The sequence below is a fragment of the Solea solea genome, chromosome 21, assembly GCF_958295425.1.
Source record: "Solea solea chromosome 21, fSolSol10.1, whole genome shotgun sequence".
NCBI classification, from domain to species: Eukaryota; Metazoa; Chordata; class Actinopteri; order Pleuronectiformes; family Soleidae; genus Solea; species Solea solea.
The window spans coordinates 14,145,452-14,171,894 of record NC_081154.1 but is presented as its reverse complement, the minus strand read 5'-3'; the positions used below and the strand labels follow the sequence as shown (position 1 = coordinate 14,171,894).

Sequence of the window (26,443 nt, the reverse complement as noted above, 5' to 3'; positions counted from 1 at the left end):
AGCTGCACACAGCTCACACGAGCACCGAGGGACAAAAGCAGTCGACGTGGGAGGCTTTGCTCTTCTCCTGCTCCACAAAAGCCAGGGGAAAAGAAAAGAACACTTCCTGCCCCTACACCCCCGCTGACTTGCATCCTTCCCACCACCTCCATCATTTACAACAAACAAATATAGCAGAAGACAAACTGAGGCGCCGCTCTCCAGTCGTGATCGCCACATTTTTTTCCCACATTCAAAAGACCCTGAAGAAAAATGTGAGGGCACACTCTTGTAGGAACATCAATGAACACTGTGACTCCTTCCACATCCAGGACACATACAGTGCCTGCCACTGTGGAAGGCCAGCGCTGTGAAGTGCAGACAGCAGACACAAACAGTAGCTGCTGCCTCTGGTTATGTTATTGATTCTATTCTATTCTATTTTACTCTATTCTATTCTCCTTCTATTTCGCTTTTAGTCTCCAGCTACAAGGCTCATGTCCATAGAGTGTATGTTCCTAATTGTGTTTTGATGTCATTCTGATTACTTCTATCCCATTCACATTGGTCAAAAAAGATGAGTTTTAATCGGTTTTATTTTTTAACCAGTGCTGCTGAAAGTTTCTTTATTGTCATTATACAACTGAAATGGAACAACGCAATTGCGAGGTCAGGTGGAGGGTTGATTTTATTGGCTTTAGCTGCAATGCACATTCATTTTCCTGCTACTAGCATAGCCGCCAATCGCCAAAAACTCCTGCAACTCTTAAAACTCCTGCCTCATGCTGTGGTGCAGGTAAAATATATGTCCTCATAGTAACGGGTGACTAATGCTGCTGTTTTCTTTTTTGAAAAGAGCCTTTTGGGAGTGGACAACAAAAGAACGAGTTGATTCAAGTCAGACCTCAGGGGAGGGAGATGGTGGGGGGGGGGGTGTACAGCAGGAGGCAGAGGGGGTGAGAAAGTGACAGCAGGACGGAGTGAGACAAAGAGAGGCAGACAAGAGAGGTGGAGGCCGGACAGGAAAAAGCTGTTGGCCTTGCGTTTCTGCCGGGTGGCACCTTGCAGGGGCACTATGAACCCTAAATGTAAAAGTGGTGACCTCCCGGCCGGGAGTCAAAAGTGGGGAGAGAGAGAGAGAGTAAAAGAGAAGGGGAGAGTGTCAGAGGCTACAGCCTCTGTCTCTCTGCTTTATGTCATGATATGATGAGTTGTCACAACAGCTTGCGGGGCGCTAATGAGCTGTAGTGAGGTCCGGGGCAGGGGATGGGAGGCCAAGAGGAGAGAGGAGAGACAGAGACAGAGAGAGATGTGGGGGGGATGACAGTGGTGTGATGAATTGGGGTTCTCTCAGGCCTCCAAATTCCAAAGCAAGCAGAAAAAGATGCCAGAGTGCGCTGAGCCTCTCCCAGAAAACGTGCATGTGTGCAAGTGACACCACACAGAAAACACACACATGCAGCAGCAATGCCAAGGACCTTGAGGAGATCAATTTGTGCTTGTGTGTGTGTGGTGTGAGAGTGAGTGTGCTTTAGATTTGAGCAAAAAAAACACACAAGTGCCGCCATTTGTCTAATGAATCATCTCATGTTGATGTCCTCTTAAAATCTGTTGATGTACTTGACTGCTTTTCCCCCCTGTTTGTGGGCTATGTAGTGCCCCTTCCAGGCTGAAGACCTTCATCTCCAAGCAAATCTACTATCATACTAACTCATGTTCACACACACAGACACACACAGACGTAATGGTAACAGTCGGTCAAATCAATCCTAGGATTGAAGCAGACAATCTAAGGGAATACTTAGAGAGGAACAGCAATTGAATATGAAATGTTTGACATATTAAAGGCTTATCAGAGCCACAATCTTCTATCATACCACACTGTAAAAAAAACAAAAAATCCCGTTCTTGATTTCAGAAATATTTCTTTGTCAATAATTGGAGGTGAAACAAACTTACAATATTAAGAACCTGGGAATTGTCAGGGGGTAGGGTGGTTAAAAAGCAGATATGGAGGTGCTGATGAAGCTGCATCTCTGAGGGCGGGGCGGGGGGTGGGGGGCTCCTGAGACCACAGGATATTTAAAAGTTAATCTATTCACTTTGCTGCAGTGACATGCCGACTGCTTGATCAGAGCACTGAACAAAAATATTATGTGGGCCAGAGCCTTTGCTCCCCTTCCTCCTGCTCTCTTCACTTGCACTCAAGTCGTTCGTCACCATTTATTTTCGCTTCCCATCTTTGATAGTCGGCACATCAAAAAGAATCGCAGAAAGGACATGTTCTGATATGTCACGGATAAATAAAAGTGCGCACAAATAGCTTAAATATGAAGTGGTGTTTGGCAGAGCTGTTGTATTCTGTGAAGACAAATCACCTCTCAGACACTCTCGCATGTGCGCACACACACATAGCGTGCGTTAAAGCGTTTTTCTTTTCAATGTAAACAGCCTCTTGAGCTCTCGTACCTGAGTTAAAGGGGCTTCGCTGAGAGGTGATATTGTATCACGGTGTAAAGAGCGACACTTAATTCTGCCTTTTGAAATGCAATCAGCCCCTCACAATTTCAGCTGAATGCCAGGCAATTAAGAAATTGAACTGGATGACAACATTTTTGAAAAAAGAAAGAACAGAAAATGGGAGATGTTCATCTTGAAATCTTATTTGACATTTATGAGTTTGAGAAAAATCAAATTTTGTCAAATAATTATTACTTTTACTACCATCTTGTCCTCTTTTTAACTTGGATTCATCTTAAAATTTAGGCCAAAACTTAAAAGTTGGGCGATTTGGACAAAGTATCTAATATGATTGCAATAGAAGTTTGATTTGAAATAATAATAACATGTTCTGCATCCCACTGCAGGGAGGACAACTTCAATATATGAATGAAAGATGAATTAAATTGCAGGAATTTTCATTTCATTAATGTTAAAAATTGTGATTTTGATGTGGAAGTGATTCCTGATTCAACCCTTCTGTGTAAATACTGCAAGGTTTGAGCAAATTTATAATAATAACTTTATAATAATTACCACACATTTACATGAGCATACACAGGAAATGCACCACACACACACACACACAAGTCTTCAAAGTGGCAGATTATTATAAGGACTTCAGACCTCAGCTGACCATCACTCTGTCAACACCGCCCCCCCCTTTGCCAGCCTACTACCAACCAGCACCACGACGACAACAACAACAACAACATCAACAACCTGTCAGAGCAGAGCGTCAGTGGCAAGAAATAGCAAAGAAAGAAAGACAGAGAGAGAGAGGTGAAGTAGGGGAGCACTACCACGTTACTCACCCAGCTGCTCAGATTGAGGTGCCAGCAGCCCACCTGCTGGAGGAGAGAGAGCCCGTGGCCCAGGACTCCTGCCTTGGGCCCCGTCTCCTCCGGCCTGGCTGGAGCTCCATCCTGTGTGTACATGACCCCCTGTGTCCCACCCCCAACTTCTCTTCCACCTGACCCCCCCAGCTCCTCCTCCTTCCCCCCTCTACACTGTGGAGAAGCTTCTTCGCTCCTCTCGGCCGCTTCTCTTCTTCTCCTGCACCTCTCCTTCGTCTTTGTCTGTCTGAGCGGCCTTGGCTCCTTCCCTCTCTGTGTGCAGGCGCGTTTGCTGGCCATGTGTGATGTGTGGTGTGGATGCATGTGTCTTTATCGGGGCCGGGCTGACCTGATGCTCCCTCAGGTTTTCACATTAGAGCATGTGCATCTCCTGAGGCTTCTAGGGCTCTGAGGCCTCCGCTTCTCCATAAACACACATGCATGTACACACTCTCAACCACACACACAGTCAGTCACACACCCACCCACCCACATGCATAAAAAAAAAAAGAAAAGAAATATCCCAAAAAATCTTTCACACTATAACTATAACCACAGAGTCTCTCTTGCTCTGAGCTGGTAGCAGACTTCTCTTCTTGCTCAGTGAAAGTTTTGATGCCGGTGACAACAAGTACAAGAAGTGAGAGCCAGAATATGGACAGAGAGAGAAAGAAAAACGACTGTGAGCAGCTTTTCAGCACTGCAGCAGTCTTCCCACAAGCAATGCTCAAGAAAAAGAAATATACACTCACAAACACATACACACTCACTGAATGAAAAAAAAAAAAAAAAAATCAGTTATTACCCAAATCCCTGCTGTACTTTGGGTCTGTGTATGCGTTTCGCAGAGCATGTGTGTGTATGTGTGTGGGCTCTGCTGTGCCTCCAGGATGCCCAGAGACGAACTGGCAGCTTGAAAAGCTTTGGCTACAAGGTAAAGCGAGCAAGGCGAGAGATGGAGACAAAGAGGAGAGAGCAGGAGAGTGAGAGTGAGGAGAAAGAGAGAGAGAGAGGGAGAGGAGAAGAAGAAGAAGAAAAAAAAAAAGGAACAAGACACAACAACATCCACAAAGGGAGGGCAGGCTCAGCAAAGTGTGGCCAACAGTCACTTTATCTGTGTGATGCTGACAGTCCCCTCTTCATACCCACTTTCCACAAGGGAGAGAAAGTCCTCACTCTGACACCGATGTGGCACCTTTCGTCTCGATCCCTTTTTTTCTCCTCTTCCTCGCACCCTCTTTTCTAAACAATACCTCAGTGCAGAACAATCCTTTTCTCAACCCCCCCACCCCCCCCCCCCCTCCTCCCCACCGTCAACTCTGTCTCCATTCACGGTTCGTGTGAACAAGGCCTTGAGCCCCTCCACGCCGCCTCCTTCTCCCCTTTTCTCTCTTTTCGCCGCAACTATTTCACCTTCAAGCCCATTATGCTGTTGTCGAATGATAATCTTCCGTGTGGTCAAGACTTTTTTTTTTTTTTTTTCTCATTCCAACACGCACAAAGAAATTCAAGAGATCTGTCATCCATGAGTGCATTTACAGACCTGGTGCATTAAGAAGGGAACTCCATCAAATGCAAGCTTTTATTTGTTATTTTAAGTGACTGTATGTGCTCATAAAAATAGCATGTTTGCTTTTAATTCAATACATATTTAATTAATATAAAACAAATATATAAAATAACTTAAAATATTTATTATAAGGGGAATAATATTTAGATGCTTAACAAAAAATATAAGACAATTATTTTCAAACAAACAAAACATTTCACATAAAGATATTTTAAAGATGTTTTAATTTTCAGCTTAACGTCATAAGCTTATTACAAAATGAGTTTTTGTCATATGAAGATAATTTACATTTTTCTTTCGATCATTAACCACACACTTGTCATCTTTTAATTACCTTTTATAACCTCTAACAACCTGAACCTGACTAATAACCATGACAAATTAAATATTTATGGCATAAATTATTTCAAGCCCAGCTCAGTAACATTTAATATATATTGTATACAGGCTGGTGAAGATTATTGATGAAGGAAATTATCAAAACAAATTAACTAAAGCAAGGAAATTTAAAAAAATATATGGGAAATCAATTGGACAAAAATATATTTATGTGAGGAGAAATTAACAAAAGGCATTTTTTAATAGACAGAAAAGATAGACCTGTATAGACTTTTCTCTTAATACGCCTCTTTTTTTCCTTTCTGTTCTTGCTCAACCTCTCTGTCACTGTTGAGACCCTGCTCTTTCCTTGGCCTGCAGCAGGCAGTCCTGAGGCCCTTAAAGCCAAAACAAAGCCCTGGGAATGTCCTTTACACAGCTTCAACAATAGCGCCGGGGCTCCAGCTTGACAAGTAAAAGAGCCCCGACAAGGCGGTGGCTAATTGCCTGCCCTCCCTCCATTCAGGCCGCCTGCCACACTCCTGCCATCTCCTTTTGTCCCACGTGCACTTTCTTAAGTAAACTGCCAGCTCGCCAGCGAGTGATAGACAGCTCCCAATCACTCGGCCACAATAGCATCAACGCCACGACACAGGAGGAGCAAAGGAAAATACTCAGTTCCGCTAAGATATTCGTACGAGACCCCAAAAACGTGCAGGAAATGAAAGAAAGAAAGAAAGAAAGAAAGAAAAAGTTTTGCAAAGTAAAAAAAAAAGAACTACCACCAAAATGATTGTTTCCTTTGGTAACATTTAAAAGAATCAAATAAAAAAGCACAAGAGGGAAAAGTCCAACATACTCTACAGTATTGGTTCCCATCTTAGAGCATTTACAATAATGACTACAGTATAATTATGTCATTTGCAGAAATAATATTAGAAATTACAGCCATTAACTGTAATCTTTTTTAACCTTCTTCATTAAATGTCAACAGAACCACAGGAGGATCAGATGTGACAAATGATCAAAACTCCTCATATGTGAATAAATACACAAAAAGTATAAAATTGTCCTCAGCATAAATAATTGAATTTATTATATTAGATTTAATATAATTGTTCCACCGTCCAACAAACAATAATCACATTTAGCTTGATGTCTTAGCATAATAGAACCCTGTCAGGCTGTCAAGACAAAGCCATCAAACACTGCCTTTCATTATCCAAATTGTCAATCTGTCACTTAGCAACATAAGTGTTATAAATTGCCAAACGGAGCCCAGAGAAACATCTATGAATAAATTCAATCCAAACAAAATATTTAAAGCCAAGGCAAGCAGCAGAAAATAAACGCAGAGCTGTAATTAAGATGTTGAAAAGTCTTACCATTTAAAAGAGCTGTATTTGGGATGCTGCTCGGTTCCTGGTTAAAACAAGCATGCTGGCACTCGTGGTAGTGCACAGACTCCAAGCAGACTCCCACCACCATGTCAGCCACTAATCCACTGGGGGGCAGCACCTCATCTACGGCAGCCCCTCACTCACAGCCGATGGTTTAAGCCGATAAGAAAACGGCCGGAGGAGCGGGCTTGAGCCAAGGTATTCTGGAGCAAGTTATGGACGCCAGCTCTTCAGGTCCCAGAGCGGAGACGGCGTCTCACTCGCCGCCGCAGCGGAGAGCTGTTCACTCTCAGCCCCCTCATGCATTCACACGCACTGTATTCAGGCTGCGCCGCTCTTCTCCACATCTGACCGGGACTCCCTCTTTCCCCCGTGCCCATCTTCATATCCCCACTCACAAGCTCTTTTGTGTCCATCTCTCTTTCTTTGATAAGTTGAAAGAACAACAAAAAGACGGAGAGAAAGAGCGAGGCTTTCATTCAGCGCCTTGGCAGACATAAAGGTAGTGGAGTGCCGTCTATAGGAGTTGCCCTAACTTGGCTAAACTCAAGCAGCGGGGTGTCCCTCGTCATGTCATTAATCCCCAAAACTAGCCACGCTCCATTCACCGCTAGTCACACTAAATTAAATACAAAATCAAAAACACAAACGCCGGGGCAGGAAAAGTGTCAGGGGAGAAAAAGAAAGCCTATAGAAAGTGTTCCGATCCGGGGCAAAGGATGTGAGCTGCTGCAGTCACGGTGCACCGCAGTCCTGCCCGTCGGTAGACACAATTTTTAAAGTAGGAAGCACCGGAAAAAACAGCCGCACAAAAGACAAAAAAAACCCCCAGACATTTATCGGCAAAAAGAGCCTGTCACTGTGGAGCAGCTTTAACTTCGGCTTCAACTCTCCTCAGACTCGTAAAGAGGGGAAAAGGAAGCCCAACTCCAAAAGTCAAACCTGCCACAACAAGCCAACAACAGCGGTTAAAAACAATACCAAAAAAAATACCAATAAATATCTACAAGCCTCGTATAGTTTTCAGCAGAGCTGGCAAAAGAAAATTCAACCCGGCCAACTGGTGGCTTGAAGAGAGGAAGCCCACTCTTAAAGCCGTGATCCGACCATCCGCTAAACCACCGCTGTGAGCCTTTCAACCACAGCAGAAAAAAAATCACTATTGATCTTCAAATGGCGATAATTGAAAAGATCAAAAAGATTAAACACAAAAAAATCACAAAAGTGCTGACTTACCATGTTATGATCCCCTTTTGTTGAAAGTTTTTTTTGTCTAAATAAAAAAACGATATATATTTGCTCAAAGATGCAGCATCGGAGGTGTCAAATTTTCGTAGCCGTCTCTTGATCGTATTACTTCCACCGTCCTGGTTTCCAATGCGTCTGAACTTTTTCCCTTTCTCTTTTATTTTGTTTGTGGTACCTTGCCTTTTTCTCCCCCTGCTTAAGACTTTAAAAGCCTTCAGCTCAGCAAAGCAGCACAAATTATCTTGCCACCTTGCTCAGCTCTGATGCTTTGGCCGCTAACTTTGGAAGGCCCTTTACTACTGCATCAAAATTAGCATTGTCAAAGCAGTTAATGAATATTAATATTGTATTTGTCATTGGAGCTGGCCCATTGCTGAACTCCAAGTCATCCATCAGGGACAAGATTAAGCACACAATTATTTCTGACTGACAGGGACCAAATCTGGAAGATTTTTTTTTTTTTTCTTCCAACAATTTAAAGAAAAAGACACAACATCATCTTAAGGTACCTCCCATGAGACGAGACAAGATTAATACACTTTTAATGAAGCAAGATTTCATGGTGCACGAACAGCGGGAACCGCGGAAAAAAAGGGAGAGGAATAGAGAAATATTTTGAATCATAATTTTAAGGATTTTCTCTTTTTTTAAAGGATTGAAATCATAAATTAAAAATTATTTTGATCACGGCCAGACAAAATTTTAATTCAAAGAACAGGATTTTTCCTTTTCTTTTGATGACACACAACAAATGTATTCTGCTTGATTTTCATCTTCTTCTTCTTTTTTTTTTACAAGGAGATCGGGATTATTTTTCTCTTTTCACCTTTGTTGGAACATGATGGAGAAATAAGACATGTGTGAAAAGTGCTGCACAGCCAACAATGCCAGCGATAAATTTAACATGAAACATTCATTAGAGCAGCGTGGACCTCCGGCGCTCTCGGCAGAGCGCTGCAGAGCCCCGGCCGCTGCAGGACCACACATGCAGCCTCCATCAGCACCACCCGCCGCAGCCATTCAGCTCCATCCAGGAGCTCCAACACCCGCGTCCCACACAAACCGCTCCTCGCCACAAGCCGCGGCAGCTTTGCCGAACACAACAATTACCACAGCCGCCATCAAATTTGCCACAATTACAACAATAAAAAAAATAATATCTGGATACAAAGATGAAGCCCTTTAATATCTGAAGTGCACCTGTCTTGAGAGATTTATCAAAATGACATGCAACTTTCTATAAAGCTCTTTTTTCATAAAAGCAAATATTTTCTCTCCAAAGCAGAAAGATTCCATCTTTTTTTCTTCTTTCTGGGCAATAATCTGATTAATTAATTTCCCACTGCAATTATTTTCCTATTGAAAAAAGAATGGCTCCGAAACTTATTTGGGTCAAATTAAAGCTCATTTTCTTTTCTTTTTTTTTTGCACCACTATTAAATAAAATTAAAAAAAAAAGCTGCACACAAATGGCAGATGTGGGGCAATAATGCCAGCAGCCCAGTGAATTGGTGAGAGTGCAGGGGTCAAGCTGCGGGCTCACCTTGGAGCGCCGGGCCCCTGCTGACCACCCTGCCGGCTCCCTAATACCATTAGCAACCCTTAGATGAACATACTAAATTGCCCTTTTGTTCTCCTGGTGCTGATCCGATCACCAAAATACAGATGGTGTTGCTTTTTTATATCTTAAAAAATGAATAGCGCACATGAGAAAGCGGCGCTCTCTCCATTCGCCTGACTCTTCCGATCTCCGAAAGCCGTCGGCATTGTCGCATTTCTTTCTTTCTTTTTTTTAAACCACGCGTTTACGTTTGAAACTTAGTCATATAAAAATAAAATAATAGAAAGTACTTCTTGACTTAAATTCTTATGCCACAGATATTTTTTATAATAAACCAAATTTGCTATTAAATTTGAAGACTAATATTCATATATGAGGAATCTCACAATAAGAAAAGAATTAAACTTATTATTTTTTAACAACAATAATAATATTATTACAATTAAGAAGATAAACTGTCTGACAATTATACATAAACATGAAATAAATTTAATATTATTCAGTATGCCAGGAATACCAAATAATGTGCTCCTCAAAATAGAAGAGGAATAAAATACCACATATATAATACAAAATAAAATAAAAATGTAATATCTTCCTTGCAGCTCAGACTGCATTCATTCACATTTGTCTTCATAATATGAATATTAAATATACGGATGTAAAATGTGGATGTAAAATATTCAAAGTCCCCGTGCAAACGAACGCTGTAAATTGAATTGGAGTGAAACAAATGATCTTTTAATTGTTGTGACACGCAGCACAGACACTGATTAAGTGTTCACGCACGGCGTCCTATGAAAGCAGGCACCGAACACAAAATCCCATCGCGCCCTAATTCGAGTTGAGAGCCTGAAACAGGTCCAATCTAGGTGAGGAGGAGAGGAGGGAAGAGGGAGACAAGAGGGAGCGGCGCAGGCGGCTCTGCGGCCCAGCGTGATCACATCAGCGCTACTATCAAATTAACTCTGCGACTTTGAAACTTATTGATCTGCTATTAAGACACTAGTGAACTTGATGAAGTGAGTGCTGTAGGTGACTCCGGTGACTTCAAAGTCCCACACCAGCCACATAAAACAAGCCACTTTGATCCCAACTCCGTTACGAGGATCTAGAGAGGGGGGATTCAGAGGAACCCCTAATTCTGCTCTGCTCTCTTCTTCTCCCACTCACCCCAGGCCCTGGTCTCCTTCCCTCTCTCTCCCTTTTTCACTCCCCACATGTGCTGCTGCTGCTGCTGCTGATGCCCCAAGAAGCGACAAGGAAGCGGCGCCACACATTGTACTATATTTTACAGAACAGTCAGCAAGTTGAGAGCACAGTAGTGTACAGTGGTGCAGACAGATCTCCTTTCTGATTCACAGAAAATAAAAGGGGGGGAAAAAATAACCCAAGACACACACACACACACACAGAGAGAAAATGCAATATGATGTCAAAACAACTATGAGAATAAGGCGGCCATCTGCGCGTATTGGCATTAAAATTCAGTGTCGATAAGAAAGGGATTCTTCATGCCAAATACGGCATGTAATAAGGTCGGCGATGAGAGAGACAATGCAGAGAGGGAGATAGCAGCGCTATTGTGTGGCGAATACATCCCCCTCTTCGCTTACGGCAAGTCTTCCCACTACATTAAATACTGTGTGCTGCCAATCACACCTGCCTTTTTTTTTCATTTTGTGCCACTGGGTGGAGGTAGTAGTTAATGTTTTCAACATGCACCACATCACTGTAATACACCGAAGCAGGCACAAATCACCACCAGCCAACGTCTTTTATAACACAACTAGAATGGGAAACAAAAATAAAAATAAAAGTAAATATAGATATATATATATATATATATACACACAAATAACAAAAAATATTTCCTCCTTTTTTTGCTACAGGACAGACTGAGGAAAATCTCAGGTTCACCCACCAGTGAGCTGCTAAATTCACAGGGACTGAGCAAAATAAATATTAACGACTAAATTAATCATCGGCAGGACACAGGGTTTGCACTCAGGCTCCAGCGCTCACAGGCAGTGTGTGTGTGTGTGTGTGTGTGTGTGTGTGTGTGTGTGTGCACTTGGAGTGCCGGGGCTAAGCTGCGTCTGTTTAATTAAGAGGGGTAAAACAGATGACAAATGCGAGACAGTTAAACATTTAATGTGTGCTTATCTCCCCCTCATTTATTTAGTTGGGAGTGATTCAGAGTGGGTGGCGGTTAAGAGTGATGCGCCGGGGCGAAACACGGGTGGAATTAGAACGCCGCCTCGCACGCGCCGTGACAAGTCAGCAGGCAACACACACACACACACACACACACACACACACACACACACACACAGTCAGAGCCTGATTTCCTGACAATTGTTTTGACATTTTGGCAACTTAATTTGTTTTGATGAGGAAGAAAAAGGGATGATGCGATAAATCAAATAAACACAAACACGGATTCTGCTCCACAGCTGCTGGTGAGAAGCAAAATTAAATAAATAAATAAATAAAGAGACAGACATAGTTTTAATGTAAACGACACTTGATGACGTCGTATTTTACGCAGCATTGCCTAAATTGTCAAAAATAACACACGCAATTAAAAATGCTACAGCATCAAAGGCCCAGATTCTCCTTTATTTCACCTGACAAAGATGTTTTTTTTTTTTTCCCTTTTCTTTTTTCCTGAATGATTCCCATTGTATATCTGGTGCTGATGCTGATGCACATTGCCTAGAGTCAATGTCAAATCTCAGCTCCAATAGTCCCACAAAAAAAAATACAGAGGGAACAGTGCCCGCGGCGCGCACACACACACACACACACACACACACACACGCCTTTACTCAACCCAATATCTAACCCAAAGTTATCACTGCTCTTCCACTATGACAATGTTAAAATGAAAACAACAACTATATATATATATATATATATATATATATATATATATATTGAATATGTATAAATATACATATAGGGAAGAGGAAGAAAAAAATGGATGGCATGAATGAAGAAGAAAAGAGGAGCTCAAACTAAAAAAAGTAAAAAAAATAAAAAAAAGAGGGTGAGGGAGAAAAAGAAGAAAAAAGAGATGGAAGGGGGGGGGGAACCCTGTGCCACGAGCATATATAAGAGAAACCTTCACCAATTAGTGTGGAGAAACGGGAGAGGGAGCTGCCGCGGCGTCGGCACTCAAAGAGCCGGGCCTCGCGGCGAAGCTGTCATGTCGGCAGGATTGATCAACAGGCCTGCTATTTCTAATGGCATGTTGTCATGAAGCTGCAGCCATGGGGAGCCACCTGCCTCAGTCCTCGCACACCACTCTGTGTGTGTGTGTGTGTGTGTTTGTGTGCATGAAACATGGGGTTGGGGGGTACTGCAGCAGCCATACCATTCTATGCCCGTATATCTTTTACCAACAATTTGAAAACAGCCTGGAAGCCTCCTCCCACTCTCTCTACCTTGCCTCTTCCTGAAGGTGAAAAAAAAAAAAAAAAAGAAGTGCCATCCCCGAATTGTTCTTTATTCTCACAGAGCAGAAGCTATTGTAAAATACAACACAATAAATACAAATGTATATCGCGCCATGTGTGTGTGTGTGTGGGGGGGGGGGTGTAAAGGGGAGATAAAGAGGTTTAGAATCGTAATAATATATCAATGTGGCACAAACACACATCCTGGCTGTATTTATTCTCGTTTCAATCCATTTTTAGCACGTATTCACGAGTCATATTTCCATTGTTCGGCAAAGTGATTCCTCTGTCGTTCTGTATGTAACTGTACATTACGTGGGTTCAACTATTCTGAGTTATCACGTTAAAGGCGTTGCATTTGAGTATAGCCCATTCTCTTTTTATTATTTATTTTTTTTAAAAGAAGCTAATAAATAATCCGCGACAAAGGACAATGGTCGTATGAAAAAGCACAATCAAAAACAAGGAAATTGCTTTATGGAGAAAAAAAGAAAAAAATCAGTCACATTATTCTCGTTTTTCAACAACACCGCAAAAAAAAAAAAAACAAAGAAAGGAAAGGAAGACGAGAAAAAAACGCTTTGCTTTTTAGCCTCGGCAGCCAAAACAAGGCCGGCCTCGCTAACAATAAAAAGTCAAATAAAAGTTACAGAACTTGAGAGTTCAAGGTAGCGCGGGCTAGTTGGAGTGCGTGTCACGTACAGTTAACCTTTTTATCGAGCATGCCTGTGGTCTCATCAGTCGATGAAATTCTTTGCCCGCGGCGGTGGCTTAGCCGAGGGACACGGACCAATAGAAAAATATTTCATTGTGTTAGCATTTCAAATGGCGAGTGGAGGGTGGATGGGAGGGCGTTTGGAGGGGCGGTGGGGGGAAGAAGCTCGCACCGATCGTTGCCAGCGGAATTAATTGCCTATTCGGAGAATAATGTCCCTTATCCGCGATCCTCGGAGGGCCGAACGCTAGCTGAGGCCACTTTTTTTTTTTTTTGGTTTGGTGTCTTCAAAAAGAAGAGCGCTTTAGGGAACTGGCCGTATTAGGGGTTTAACTCAGTCCCCTCAAGGCCGGGAAAAATAATCAGAAGCACTGAACCAAACTTAACTAATCTGCAGCCCAATTAAAAACCTAAAACCCATTACACCTAACGCCAACGCGAATCAACATATAAATACTTTGTTTCAAAAGTTGCGCTTTTATTAAAAAAATCACAAACCCTGACAAATCATTCGATTACGAGACGATATTTAAGTTTAAGCTAAAGAACATGAGAAGTGAAACGGCTACGTTTGGCTTTCAGCCAGCGCTCGATAAATGGCTCAAGATGGAGCGACCCCGGTGGTGCTTCTATCCCTTTATTTAAGGGGATTTAAATTCAAGCTCTGTTACACATTGGCCAAACATATGCAATGACCCTAACTGATATCGGTGCATCTTTTAGCCACATCTTAATCTAACCTTTGTAAAGCTCTGTGGCTTTTCAGACTCAAAACAGCATTAAAAACGAGCATTGTTTGGAGCGGGGAAGGAGGCAGCCCTGGGAGACGCCGCCGCGGAAAAGCCGAGCCCGGGCCGGGGCAGGAGCCCTCTGGAAAAACAGCTGCTTATGCACTCCAATCAGTGGGAAAACAAAATCAAAACCCAACTGCTTATTTTTTTGGCCGGTGGAGGGGGGGGGGATCCCAAATGCTCCGTCCCTCCACATCGACCTCTACGGGCCCATCCGTGCTAGGTTTCGATTTCATCTCTCGGCAGATGGACGGGCGAATTCGCAGCGGTCCCCATTACACGCCTCTCCTTCGCTCATTGTGAATTCAGTCGGCGAAGTCAATCTTATTAACTTCCGCGCCGGTTCACACATGACATTTTCTTCAATTTTCTCGCCGACATCAAAAACATCAATTAGCAGCTCGAAAATGGGAAGGAGCGAATGACAGAGTCCGATAACGCCGACTTATTTGAAGCTGGGGATAAATCTATTCTCCGGTTTTGAATGTGTTCATTACAATTGCTTTTTCAAAGAAGACCTCCAAATAGCAAAGAAATTAAATTTATCTCCTAGAAATGTCCAGAATATTTTTTTTTCCTTTTTTAATCCAGTGTCTATCTCTCAGCCTCAGCGGGTGACACAAAGCATTGTGGCGCTGCATTTTCTTTCACTTATTAGAACAGATCACAACTGCCACAGAAGTTGAAACCTTTTACACTAACCTCCAGTGTAACCCGTAAAAATTACTTTAAAACAACGTTTCTTTAGGAAGAAAAGAAGCCGATAAAATATCCTAGCAGTTGAAATAAAACAGTAGATTATAATAAATGCAGCTTCACATATAAAGGAAAAATTTTCTTTTTAAATATGGTTTAATTGACAGAAATATGGTATTGTTTATAAAGTTATATATTACACATACGGTATTTGTGCTGATGAAATTATAAATCATGAATCTGTTTGTAAATTTAATTCAAAATACAAATAGTTTTTTCTTACATATTCTAGTTACTGACCACAATTCCTCTCCTCTGTCTTTTAAGTAAAATTAATGCTAAATAATCGGAGCAAAAGGACGTTTTAATCAGACATATTTTGTTGTTGTTGTTGCATAAAATCAACTCCCTTCTAACAACCATTTTCTCCACATCCTCATTGATCATTTCCTGCCGCTGCTGCACATCACGGTGACATGAAAATGTGAAACACAAACCTACACATTAATGAAGCTCTCGCTCTCTCAACGGCTCAACTCTTCTGCCTCCCGTCACTGATGAACGTGTAACTCAATAAACCTCGGCCCGTAACCTTTAAGTAAAAAGCTATTTTTTGTCGAAATCCAAACATTGTCAGGCGGCTTCCTCGTGCTTGAGTTACATCTCCGAGGGGGCGAACAAAAGCAACTTTAGTGGCTGTGGAAAGACACTCGTATTGCGATGGGGGGGGAGCGGGTGGGCAGAGCGGTCGCATACGGAGCCGCGCGGATCAAGTTCCTCCGGCCCATTGATTTCTGATCTTTTGACATTATTTAGCTGCTTTTTATTTGCTTGCCCGTCTTTTATTCCATGTCACAAAAGACAGGAATGTCCAAACAAGTGATGTTGGGAATATCTACTAACTGTCAAAAGAGCATGCTTTTCCCGGCATTAAAGTGACCGAATGCTCTGACGCAGTGCCGAGAATCGGCGGGATGAAAATATCACCCTTTATAATGGAGGCTAATCAGATTTCGGATGCCGTTTGCCTTCTAGCTAAAAGGAGATAGGAAAGCGTGAAGCGACGCGGGCTGTAACCAATACAGCTCCAACAGTTTCGCTGCCGTCCTGATCGCAAGACAAAAGGCCTGCTCTTTCTTTTCACGCGTCTTATCTATACGGCTCCCAACAGAAATAGGTCAAAAATTCATATGAAACTTTCAAGCCTAATTCCTGTTTTAAATAGAAATGGCTGCGATGACAAAGCACACAAAAGGATGAGGCGACACATTTGTAACTGCTGTCGGGTGAGCGTTGAACACACAGTAGTGATCAGTTCCATTAAGCGGGGATTTGATCATCTCCCCCGTGCGCCTCCACAGCCTGCCTTCAGATTAGATCACTGTGAAAATGGTCAAATGCTGTGTTTATCCCTCTGTAATTATTTCAGTGCAGATGACAATGATTGGTTGTTTGCATGCGGCTTGATGAGTGTGCAGAGTGTGAGCCAAAACACACACACACACACACACACACACGAGCAGTCGTGGGTGCACACATGGACACACGCTGGCGTGGAAAAGAGCTGAATGGTTCCTCTCAATGCCATTAACCCATTAGATAGCTTCAACTAAAGGCCCTGAAAATCAGGTTTTATGTGCAGGGAGGAGGAAAAAAAAAAGCACAGTACACATGTAATTACTCAGCCACAATCCTTAAGTTATGACTAATATTAATGTTCTTGTTGGGGGTGACACAAATGGACTTTCAATGAGATTGACAAAAGAAACAATGGAATGGTTTCTGAGCTGAGCTTACAGTTGCAGCCACGACTACATACTGTTCACCGGTGCCTTCACGTGTTATTTCGCCCTCTCGCTCTATAAATTAGAGAAGAAAGGCAACAACTGAACTTGGAAAGCCTATACCTTAAATCTTAAATCTATTTTCATGTTTTCTTCCTTTATAATAGTTGTTCTTTTGTGGCAGGGGCAAAAAAATCTTTTTGATTATTTTTCAGAGCCTACAAAAAAGTTGTTTTGCCTCTTATTCAACGACTTATTTTCCAGTAAACACACATTAGTGCTGGGTTCTACGAATTTCACCGTACTGACCAAAAACAATAAATCCCTCCTGAAATCATTTCTCCTGACCTCTCCTGCGCGGAGCAGATGTTTCTGTGCTTCCAGCTGTGGTGACCTTGAGTGAAATTGTCCTAATCTTGAGGAGTAAGCTCTCCTGCACACCGCTGCCCTTTCAGAGCTGATAATGAAATCAAAGCGTGCAATGGATCCGTTCTCTCTCTCCTCTCTCGTCCCGCTGCTCTCAGTAATCACCTCTTACTTTTTGACTTCACTCGAGTTGAGGCTGTGTCACTAGATTACTGGCCCCTTCGCAACTACCTTTCCAATTACTTTCAAGAGTTTCGGACGAACAAATTTGCGCTTTCATGTCCCGTGTTAGCGGATGAGTCGTTGCTTCTGGCCATGAAAGGCGAGTTTTTAATGAGCTGAGGTGAGGTTAATTGGTTCGCTAAGATCCTCTGAGTCATGTGCCTCAATATGAAATTAAGTTCATTTCCTCGAGTTTCCTCGGACGTATTTAATGACAAACACTTCAGCCCAATTTTAATTTCCCACTGAGAGGGAGTGAAAGATGTGTTGGTGGAGGCGGAGGAGGAGGAGGAGGAGGAGGCGGAGAGTTTGCTTGTTTTTGCTTGTGTTATTTGCCTCCGTCGCCCCAACACTGTAAAACGCAATCTGTGTTTGTGTTTCTTCAAAGACCTGAAGTGTGATGTGAGCTCCCGTTTAGAATGCTCCCAAATATCCACCTGTTTATTACGCACGGTGTTTCCTAAAGCTTCCTTAAGGCGTGCGTTTTGTATTGAAGTGGCTGCACATCACGCCGCCTGCTTTTAGTTTCTCCATCAGTGCAGAAGAAAAGGAGAGTCCATTATCTTTTTATATTTCTTTAATCACTTGCACAAACGGACTGCGACTGTAAGTGTATTCTTCATCTTCTGTTAGCAGTGATCCACACTGGAAAACAATTCATCTGTAGAATGCCCTTTTTTAAAATGAAGATTTTTTTTCGCCGCGTTGCAAAATCACAACGAAGACCAAAAACAGAATTTAGAGGTTGTTCCTTGTGGCGAGGACATAAAACAAGCCCATAATACAGAAGCTACTATTACCACGTTAACTTGTGGAAAACTATCTGTTTTCCACAAGTTTCTATGCAAAGCAGCTGCTGCTTAATGTGGTTCAGAGGAAAAATGTCCCCGTCTCTCTTTAAATGCCCCTAATATGTTATGAAGGCAAGTTTGGAGCTAAGATTGCTCTCATATGTTTTTGTTTACAATGGGACAATGAGACTTCTGCGGCAGGTTGGTTGATCACACACACACACACACACGCACACACGCACACACGCACACAGACCACGGTACACTAATCCTCCACAGATCACCAGGCCTTTCACTTGCCATTAGGAACTACATGACGTGAATCTACCCAGACTAAAAGAGCTTGTAATCAACACTGGTGCAAATGTGTTAAGTTCAGTGTCTCGTTGAGGGGGGGTTCAATGGTCCTGACAGTGTAATTACGGGTTGCCACCACAACGCAGCGGCCAGCGCACTCAGCGCTAATTCAATCCATCTTCATTTCCAAGAGCAACGCCCCCACCATTGATGGATAGTTATCATTAGAGAGTGACAAAGCACTGAAACTACTGAGGTGTGAGCCGCACAGTGTGCATCTACGTGTATGTGTGTGTGTAGATAGACTGGGTGTAGAGTCAAAGAGCAGAAAGATGTGTTCGCTCAGATGCACACTACTGCCCAAGACAACAGGAATATATATTATGACAGGGATGAATACAAGGAGAAGGAGGGAGGAAAAGAACACACACAAATAAACACATACACCCACACTGAATATGTGTACGTGTACGCATACACGCACAAACAGCTTGGCTCACTGTGACCCCGACACACAGAGAGGCTATGGCTCAACTCACCAGCCTTTTATAGCATGCTGTTCTGGCTGCTGATACACACACACACGCACGCATACAGATATACAGATACACAGATACACACACTTGCACCAGTCTGGGCAACGTCGGCAGCCAAACACTTAACCACAGGCTGTGACTGAGGCCGACTAGTCTGCTCCACTATATTTTCAGTGTATATATTCAGTCTATCCTGGGCTGTATGTCTTAATTATGTGCTGCGCGTCTTTCCCCGGAAAGACTTGACGGAGTCGGCTACTCAGTCAGGCACTGGAGCAACAGCAGTGGGCCAATGAAATGAGGCCCTTCCTTTCTTTATGGGTCCTCCAGCTCAGCCACTGCATCATTACATGACTGCTCAGCGCTGGAAAAAAAACAAAAAAACAAAAAAACAAAAAAACAAAAAAACAAAAAAACAAAAAAAACAGACAGACCACGTTCCTAACTTCTCTCCTGGCATAACACTCCTGCATGCTCTGCACATTAGAAATCATCCCGTTTGTGGCTCATCTTCGCGTCAAACCGCGTGCCTCGAAAAACAAACTGGATTTCCAGAACTTTTTCGGCACGACAAACACGCTGTGAAAAGCTGTAATGAGTAAACAACTCAAAGGGTAGGAGAGGGGGAGACGACAAATGGCCGGGAGAAATTTAGCACAGTGCTGTGCTCAATGTGATTATCTCTCCTTTTTCCTCGCGGGTCGCAGCTTTAGGGGTCACTGCCACCTCGCTCTCTCTCATACACACACACACAATCACACACAGGTTAGGCTTTGCCATTTCAATGACTCAATCGCATCTGGAGATCTCCATCGATTGTGCTCAGTGACCCAGCAAAGGCCCATGTGGTGAGTGCCCGCCCCACCTCTCTGAATTAGTCGGTGTTGGAAAAGGCGAGCCAGTATCCTGTCATCCCTGTCCATCAACCAGGAGGTGGTGCTACTGGGATGCAGAGTTACTCCATCATTTTGCTTATTCCGCTGAAAAGCAGGTGGGGATTTGTTTGGCTGGGGTTTTTCATAATAGCGGGGATTTAAAAGGCTTTTCGAAAACACAGAGTTGTAGACGCTTCCTCAAAGACTGAGCGGCGCAGACTGTTTTACAGTCGGAGTCGGTGCAGCGGCGGAGAGCACTCACAGGTTCACCGTCAGGTGATGCTGCCTGCGTGAATGCATAAGATTCTCAGACTTGTGAGCTCTTGTTGAGTTGGCTCGCTGTGAGGAATGAATGGTTTGCTCCATCCCTCCAACCTCACCGCGTGTACACCCACATAATTAAACTCGACGCTCGCTCATGTACATTCCTATTCACTATTAGAAACATAAATATATATATATATATATATATATATATATACACACGTGCAACCACGTTAGAGAGCTCAGCGCCCGATGTGCTGCCGTAGAATGGCTGGCCTGCTCGCAGACCCTGCAGTTTGTTTAGCAACACTCCTTTTGACGACGCCCGAAGGGTGCAATTAAGCCCAATTAGAGCCTGTCGGTTTTATTAAGAGCCACAGACTGGCCAGGCTTGGGGGCAGTGAGGGGGTAGAGGAGGGAGACGAAAAAGAGGGGAAGGAGGGAGGGAGGGAGGGAGGGGGGGAAGAGTCTGCAGCACCACGCTACAGCAGGAATTACAGAAAGGAAGCTGCTGTAATTGTACTGAATACCAGCTACACCATGACAAAACAGAAACGACAGCCGATGCAGTTGGACAAAGTGCAGCACACAGTGTTGGTCTTTGATTGCCAGGGTCGTCGGAACCAGGTAAAGCAGAGCAGATCAAGAGTGTCATATTTCTGATGCCACATAGACACGACTACTAAGTACAGTACGTACTGAGATCAGAGAACCTAAAGAAATCATTGGATGGCAAAAACCAATTGGGCTATAAATACTCACTGGCTACGGTGAATGCAGACATGTGTGGATGCAGATGTCACAAAGCATTTTCGGAAGGGGGTTAGGGGGTGGTGGCTGTGTCGTTATGTGAGCCAGCCCTGCTATATTAGCGTGGTTGTGAATAGAGCAATACAGCTGGCTTGGAACAAAAACTGCAGCATCTCTTTCATCATCAAATAAAAAAAAAGTACGCAAATGAATGTATCATTTTCCCCCCCTCACAATTCCTTTTCCGTCGACCCCTTGACAGAGATGTTTACAGATAGCTATCATTCCCCCTCTTTTTCACATTTGCGCTTGGACATGTTTCAAAAGACTGGGCCTTTTCATCTCCCCTCTCGCTGTGAGGAAATTTGCTCCTTAATGGCTTTCAAAACAGGAAGCACACACAATAAAAAAGGAGAAGTGAGAAGAACGCTTCGCTCCCCAAGTCGCCTCCCCCGCCCCCCCCACCCCTCACCCTCCTTCAGTCGACGCATCCTTTGCGGAGCCGAGTGCTGCGGCACGCTGCTGCCGTGCCAAGGTGCCAACTGTGCCAGTCACACTGACCTCCATCTGCAGGCAACTTGATACCATCTCTCCAACTGCCGCGCACTCCCACTGAATGGGAACGCTCAGTCACAGTGAAGTCTGAATGCCATTCAAGGCTCAGGCTCGGAATTGTGTTTCGACTTTTGTGTGCTATTGTATTCTTTGTTCACAGCTGTTGTGTAAAAAAAAAAAAAAAAAAAATCCTTTATCAGTAAACTGAATACTAAAAGGGTTGTATTGGTGGAATGCACAGAGGAATACATTACTGCCAATGTGCAAATCATTGCACTATCAGGAAAATTAGAGCGGATTTTTCACAAGTCTTTATCAATGACCCTCAGAGGAGCGAGGGTAAGAGTAAAACTGCTGTGGACCGGCTCAAATTACTCCTTAGAATGGTCCCTTGCCAAGTACTGAGCTTACTATTTTAATAGTATATGTAGGTGTCTGTTTACTCATGTAGTATTCATAATTCCGCCTCCTGCAGGGCATACGTGTCCACTGAGTGCCCTTGAACATGCCATGAGTAGTCTTTCTGCGCCTCAACTAAAAAGAGACCTGAAAGACAGCTACACACGCTTCCGCACAGTTGGATAAAACAAACCTTAACCACACAACTCAACCTCACCAAAGAAGTAGCTTTTTTTCAAAAGATGTTCAGAAGAGTGTTTTTCTCTCTCCGCATCTTTGCTTTTTCTCTCCCTGGGTAAAAAAAAAAAAAAATGCATAATTTTTCAGCAAGAAAAAAAGAAGACGAAAAAAAAACTTAACTCCCTCCACTCCCTCCCATTGTGCCATTTCCGTGTAAGGAAATGTTCCCTCCCATTGATTTTCTCCCAGCCAGGGCCCTACCCGAACACAAGATGCTTCCTTGCTGGTGTCATCTCCTTGTGCCTTTCTCCTTTTAACTGTGTTTTCCTCTTGTGGCATAATGTACAACTGCCAAACTGGCAGTGGGGAGGGAGGTGCGATGGGGAAAAAGGGAAAAACTGATACAAGCAGACTCCAAAGTTTGGGCTACTGATTCCTTTTTGATGCAGATGGGGGAAAAAGAGAAGTGTTCAAAGCTGCGGAGAGTGTTTTTGATCACAACTACAGTCGAGCCATTTGCTGATGTTGTTGGTAGTAAGGCTCCATGATTGTGCACCACATTGTTTTGCACTATGTTACGGTTCGGCTTCTGATCCTGTGCGGTCAGATGCCATTTTACCACGGTGGCCAACTTGTGCCGATTTGCTTACATTATTAATGAGCCAAATTGCCTGGAGAGAGAGTGTCAACTCTGACGGAGCATGAAGAAGAGGGCAGATTAGATTTACAGCTCGTGGAAAAACAAAGACAAAAACACAAGTATGGGCAGGAATACTCAGGGGACTCAGCGGGTTTACAGCGCAGAGGGAAAGAAAACATGTGCATGTGTAGCACAGTGAACGAGGGAAGGTGGGGGGAAAAAACAGTGAGGTCTGTCAGAAATATTTCTGACAGTATACTATTCCGTATACTCAGGACGCGTTAGTGAAATCAAAGTCAAGACGGAGCTACGTGCAAAGATCCAGATGGAGGGAAGAACTAACAGGAGTGTTTTGCAGCCTGTGCAGCGCCTCATCCACAGCTTCTGTTCACTGCTCCGACGGACCTCTGTGATGTGTGCCTGTGTCCACTGGGGGCTACAATTAGTCCATCAAACTCATTCCAGTCGGGAATCCACACTGCATCTCCAGTCCCCTTTGCTGGCTCTCTGCAAGCCTGGGTTCCTCTAAATAGACAGGCAACTTGTAAGACTAGGGGAGGTAGCCTTTGATGTACCAGGTCCTGTCAAAGCCTCCCGTTTGCACATATCACGACTGGAGAGATAGAACAATTAAAATGGTCGGAGAGGCAGGTTTACAGTGTGCCCTGTGTTCACCTGTGCACCTACAGGACACCAACCTTTACAGGTAGACACGTGGGTGCATCTATGACTGAGTCAATAACAATATCTAACAATGTAATGTCAATATGCTAAAGGTTCACCATGTATTGTGCAAACCCACTCTGAGACATCACATCACTTCAGGTCATTGTCTTGTTTCTTGTTTCCACAACTCTCAGTTCTAATCTGACATTTATTACGATAATTATCAATATTAACTGCGGCTGAACAAATTGGGGAAAATGTCTAATTGAAATGACAGATAACGCCTTTTGTGATGTTGATTGGCAAAGGCATTTTTAATTCAAACTTTAGTTCTGTATTCAGGTTTACAGATTATATCACTTATACTGATACCATAAAGATACATACACATATATATAATAATACAAACATCTAAAAATAATTTGATAGATCCTCTCTGTGAACAATATCTGATATTTGAATTGATAAAAGGGTCTGATATGCTGTATAACTTATATCCTAAATTGCAGCCTTTGCAATGTGTTGATTGCATTGTTTCAAAATGCAATTTTGATTTAAAAAACAAACAAACGATCAATTGCTCAGCCCCAATGTCGACGTCGGCCATATCACAAAGCCCTATAGTTGCAGCGTGTACAGAATCAATTCCCCGGTGCTTGACGAAGAAACAAGTCACCTGCCTGTTGACACATATGTTTGTGCCAATGCTATAAATCCATCCTGAGGTTTCTCTTGGCTTCTGACTGGCTGGCACTGTGTCTGAATGGTTCTGTCAGTTAAGTGCTTCGTACCCTGAAGGGTTCATGCAGCATTTCGCAACCTGTTCTGGCCTGTGGCCATGCATTGTCTTTGCTTTCAAAAAATATCTTACATACATTCATTTCATGAACTCAGTAATTCCCAAATAGATCCTGATCATTGCATTTGCACACTTTATTTTCTTTCTAAAACAATGCATATCTTTTTAATGTACAAGTCTTCAGAAAATGTTTCCACAGCTTTGCCAGCCCAAATACAAATCCCATGTTGTGTCCAGACCCCAAAGTGAATAAACTGCGGACGAGAGGTTCACATGTGCTGCTGTGTTACATTGTGTAAGACACCGTTTTCACTTCTGTCTCTGCTCCAGTGGCTCAGTGGCAGATCGCCAGGTCATTTCTCAGCACTGATTTCCTGTCCCACTACCACACATGCATACATAAAAAAAACACTCATTTGCACTCTCAGAGTACAAAAATCACACAACCCCCACCTGCACATACACAACATCTTCCTGCCACACACACACACACACACACACACACACACACACACACACACACACACAGAGGCTCAGCCAAACACGAGGACTCCATTATGTTGAGGAGGATAACAGTGACTCCAACCTGACCCGGCTCTGCCGCTGGCGTGAGTGTGCCTGAATTTACTGTTCGAGGTAATAGACGACTGTCCACAGTCTAAACAGGTGTGTACTTATGCAGATGTGTAGCTGAAAACATGTGGTTTGCATTAGTCGCTGCACCGGAGCCAAAGTGAGCTTTGCCTGGAGCGCTTGAGTAGAACATGTCATTTGAGGTTAGCAATCTATTCACTTTCAATTCACTGAGGTTTGGACGGGAATATTTCCACAAAATTCCAAAAGGCACATACATGAATAATTTACTTAGTGGTGCCATTACGCACAATTTGAATCCGAGTAAAATGTTTGTTTCGGTCTAACACTGAACGTACCGAAAGGAGAAGCGAAGGAAAAATAATATTGATCATGTTGAGCCTGCAAAGGTTCCTGCCTTCACTTTAAATGTGTTTAACTCGATTGCTTTAGGCCTAAATGCCTTCAAATGCAAGAGTTCACAAAGACTCTGTGATGTCCAAACACAGTGGTGTATAACAGAGTCATGACTGCCACATCATCTGAAGACACATCAAAAAAGTCACTTCAAAAAGCAGATATTTCAAATTATCTTCAGGACTGATTCCAATCTGCTTTTATTATGAATCCTTAATCCCAACAGGCTTATCTGTTTTGAGTTATTGGGATGTAAAATAAATCAATTATAAATCAACAGAGGACAACAACAATTCCATTATCGTATTGTAATTATTTCCATTAGTATCAGCACATTAGCTTTTCAAAACCGACAGATGAAGTTGTTGAAAGTATATGGCTGGAGTACAGTGGGCTACACGGGTTAGTGATTTCATTGTGATACTACACAAACCCCCAAAAACTGAGTTGGCATAAATTGCACCAACAAAACAAAAGGGAAGTCATGCTTCAGGGAAGAAGGAGGTATTCTCTCTCCCTTGTTGGTTATCCCAGACTTCTTCTAAAGGATCTGGCTTTAAAAAAAAAAATGTCATGGATTCCAGTGAATGCCACTGAGAATCAAGCGAGCTATTCATGCTGCCAGTTGATTTAGGCACGCCTCGCTACACACCAATCAGCACGGCCCCGGCCTCGCCAGCCACTCACTTGTCTGCCTTTCCAACACAAGATGGAGACAGTGCCAAAAGTTCCAATTAAAATATCCATTTGTGATGTCTGTGCAGAAAAAAAAAGAAGAACAAAAACAAGTAGCAGGCTTTTTTTTTTCGATAGCGTAGGAGAAAATACAACAAAAGCTGCCAAAATTCTGTGGACAAGCCATATACTTAAGAGTTTTCTGTCTACACAAAGTAAATAAGTGTGAGGAGTGTGTGTGTGTGTGTGTGTGGGCAGGATGTCTGTGCGCGAGAGGCAGAGACAGACAGAGCACGTGCGTGCGCGGGAGTGGGTGCTTCTTGTTATGGAGGAACAGAGCATGTTGCAGATAAGAGGGCATTGCTGTTCAAAGAAGGAGGCAGGCCGGTAAAGTGCGCGCCGATTCGACATCATTGCCTCACTGTCCCTTAATGAGTCTGGAGAGGAAGCCTGGTGTCCACTGAATCAGCTCCTGTCTCGCTCCAATCACAACTGCTGGGCTTCTTTTATTCAAATCTCACACCCAACTGTCACACAGCCAGTCTGGCCGCGCTGTTTATCTTACTCCAGGAGGATGTTA

General features: G+C 43.2%; 1 protein-coding gene across 24 annotated transcripts in view; it reads right to left on the bottom strand.

Moving 5' to 3' along the window:
• Window positions 1–26,443, bottom strand: part of tcf7l2 (transcription factor 7 like 2) — a 91,788-nt gene that overhangs the window by 20,284 nt on the left and 45,061 nt on the right. For 2 of the 24 annotated variants that reach the window (XM_058620430.1, XM_058620431.1), the window contains exon 1: window positions 3,294–3,629. The exons of the other annotated variants lie outside the window; for them this stretch is intronic. In XM_058620430.1, the coding sequence (XP_058476413.1) occupies window positions 3,294–3,614 (321 nt within the window). In that variant the 5' untranslated portion in view covers window positions 3,615–3,629. Of the gene's footprint in view, window positions 1–3,293; window positions 3,630–26,443 lie in introns of those variants that run through there. 24 annotated transcript variants of the gene reach the window in all.